The sequence below is a fragment of the Ornithodoros turicata genome, chromosome 6 (genome assembly GCF_037126465.1).
Source record: "Ornithodoros turicata isolate Travis chromosome 6, ASM3712646v1, whole genome shotgun sequence".
NCBI classification, from domain to species: Eukaryota; Metazoa; Arthropoda; class Arachnida; order Ixodida; family Argasidae; genus Ornithodoros; species Ornithodoros turicata.
This window is the reverse complement of record NC_088206.1, coordinates 51,470,954-51,473,469: the sequence shown is the minus strand read 5'-3', so window position 1 is coordinate 51,473,469 and position 2,516 is coordinate 51,470,954. Positions and strand designations below refer to the sequence as shown.

General features: G+C 50.5%; 1 protein-coding gene across 4 annotated transcripts in view; it reads right to left on the bottom strand.

Annotated features, from left to right (window-relative positions):
• Positions 1 to 92: 92 nt before the first annotated feature.
• LOC135396682 (lactosylceramide 4-alpha-galactosyltransferase-like) overlaps positions 93 to 2,516 on the bottom strand; it is an 88,894-nt gene continuing 86,470 nt past the window's right edge. For 3 of the 4 annotated variants that reach the window (XM_064627780.1, XM_064627778.1, XM_064627781.1), the window contains one exon: positions 93 to 1,974. In XM_064627780.1, coding sequence (XP_064483850.1) covers positions 347 to 1,974 — 1,628 coding nt within the window. In that variant the 3' untranslated portion in view covers positions 93 to 346. Of the gene's footprint in view, positions 1,975 to 2,516 lie in introns of those variants that run through there. The other variant, XM_064627782.1, reaches the window with a different exon arrangement.

The window sequence follows — 2,516 nt, the reverse complement described above, 5'->3', positions numbered from 1 at the left end:
TGGTTTTTGATCTCTGGTACCGAAGACATAATCCTGGTACACAAGATTCGCGGCTGGTTTTCACCACTCTTCGAATTTCTTTGTTAGGGCTGTCGTGTTCGAACTTCTCTATTCATTACCGTACATGCTTGTACGACGAACAGCGCTCGCAACCTGCTGAGCAGCTTACAAGGAAAAAAGACTCCCGGCTTCAATGCTCGGTCCTTTTTAGGCAGACATGGGAAAGGGCGCGCGGCATCACCTGATTGCAGAGTACGATAACAAGATATCGATTGCAGCACAGCAGATAATCAGGACATAACATTCCTTCACCCATAGTTACAACAATATATTTCCCGTGAATAGTTTAAGTGTCCAAAACACCATAGCGCAGGGGTCTTGTTCTTGGACGAGTTGATCTTCGAGGAAGGACCGGCACTGCTTCTTGGTAATCGGAGTTGCGTTCCGGACATGGGTCTTCCGCTTCGAACGCCTCTGCTGTATCTGATTGCGTGGAGACCACAGCTTCGTATGAGCTATGCGGACTTGACGTCTCCGACGACGCGTTGAACTTCCAGTAGTCGTCGTCGTGTTGCATAGTGTCCGCCAGACATGTGGAATCCCGCCGCAGTTGGTTCACGTGGCAACGGCGTTGAAAACCCCTAGCGTCCTCGACGAGGTAGATCCAACGTCCTACCCTCGAGATGACTCGACCCGGCTGCCATACTGGTTTCTGACCTGGTGGTTGACGAACCTGGACAAGCTCTCCAACTGCAAAAGAACGAGCTGGGACAACAGGGTCATGCTCAGTACGACTCGGGTACACTAAGTCTAATATCGTTCGTAACTTGCGACGCATCAACAATTCTGCTGGGGACCGGCCAGTAGTTGAACTTGGAGTGGTCCGCAAGGTTAATAAAATACGTGCCAGTCGTGTAGAAAGGTCGCCAGACTGACGTTTGCGGAGTTCTTGCTTTACCGTTTGCACTGTTCGCTCCGCTTGCCCATTGCTTGCAGGGTGATAAGCTGGGGATAAGATGTGCTGTACTCCATTGTTCCTGAGGAAAGCCTCAAACTCTGCTGAAGTGAACGTTGGCGCATTATCAGTCACCAACGTGTGCGGTATGCCGTGAGTTGCGAACATGGTTCTCAGGTGCCGACACGTAGATGCCACAGTCATGGACGACACCGGAACCACTTCTGGCCATTTTGAAAATGAGTCCACTACAATAAGAAATGTGTTCCCATTGAAAGGTCCTGCGAAGTCTGCATGCAGTCTTTCCCACGGGTTATTCGGCAGCGGCCATGGATGCACACAACGTGACGGTGCATTTCTTGTGGCTTGACATGCCCTACATTCGCCCACGGCCTGTTCAATATTCCGGTCTAACCCCGGCCACCAAACGTAGCTTCTTGCCAGGGCCTTGGTGCGCACTACTCCTTGATGACCTGCGTGTAACAACTGAAGGACCTGCTGTCTGCAGCTCTCTGGGATCACAACGCGGTCACCTCGTAACAGACATCCTCTGAGGATAGAAAGTTCGTTTCGTACCTTGAAAAAATCAGGAGTCTCTTGTGCCTCTTTTGACCATCCCTGTAGAACCCAACGCGTAACTCTTCTCAGCACTCTGTCTTTGCTGGTCTCATCCGCAATCTTCTGGGCAGTCAAAGCAGTCCAAGACGTGTCTTGCATAGCCTCCACCATAAGGACTTGCACGCTGTCGTCCACAAGGTTGTCCTCAATGTCATCTTCAACGGGAAGGCGACTGAGAGCGTCGGCGCACAGCATCTCTTTTCCGGGCCTGTAGATGATCTGGTAATCCAAAGCTCCTAGTTGTAGGCTCCATCTTAGCATCCGTGGTGAAATCATCGTAGGTGTAGGCTTCATCTTAGCATCCGTGGTGAAATCATCGTAGGTGTAGGCTTCGCCGGGTTGAACAGTCCCACGAGAGGCTTGTGGTCTGTGTAAATAGTCACCCTTCTGCCTGTAACAAACTGTCGGAATTTGGTTATCCCAAAGATAATCGCAAGAGCTTCACGGTCTACTTGGGCGTAGTTTCTTTCACTTGTCGTCATCGTTCGCGAAGCGAAAAACACCGGCGCATCCTCCCCGTTATCCATTACATGTGATAACATTGCACCTAATCCGTACGGTGACGCATCCACACTGAGTGTAAGTGGGCGTTTCACGTCGTAGTGGACGAGCAGGCGATCATATCGCAGCAACTGCTTCACTCTGTGGAATGCTGCATCATGTTCTTTTGCCAATTTCCACGTGGCGTTCTTGTCAAGAAGGCGGTAGAGGCACTCCAGTTCTGTCGCTTTGTTTGGCAGAAACCGGTCGTAGAAGTTTGACAATCCTAGAAATGATTGCAGCTCCCTCACATTTGACGGCTTCCTCGCGTTGCGGATTGCATCCACCTTATCTTGTGTTGGGCGGATACCTCTTGCATCGACGCAAAACCCAAGGAAGGTTACTTCCCGTGTCAAGAAAACACACTTTTTCTCGTTTAACTTTAATCCTGCCTGGCTTAACC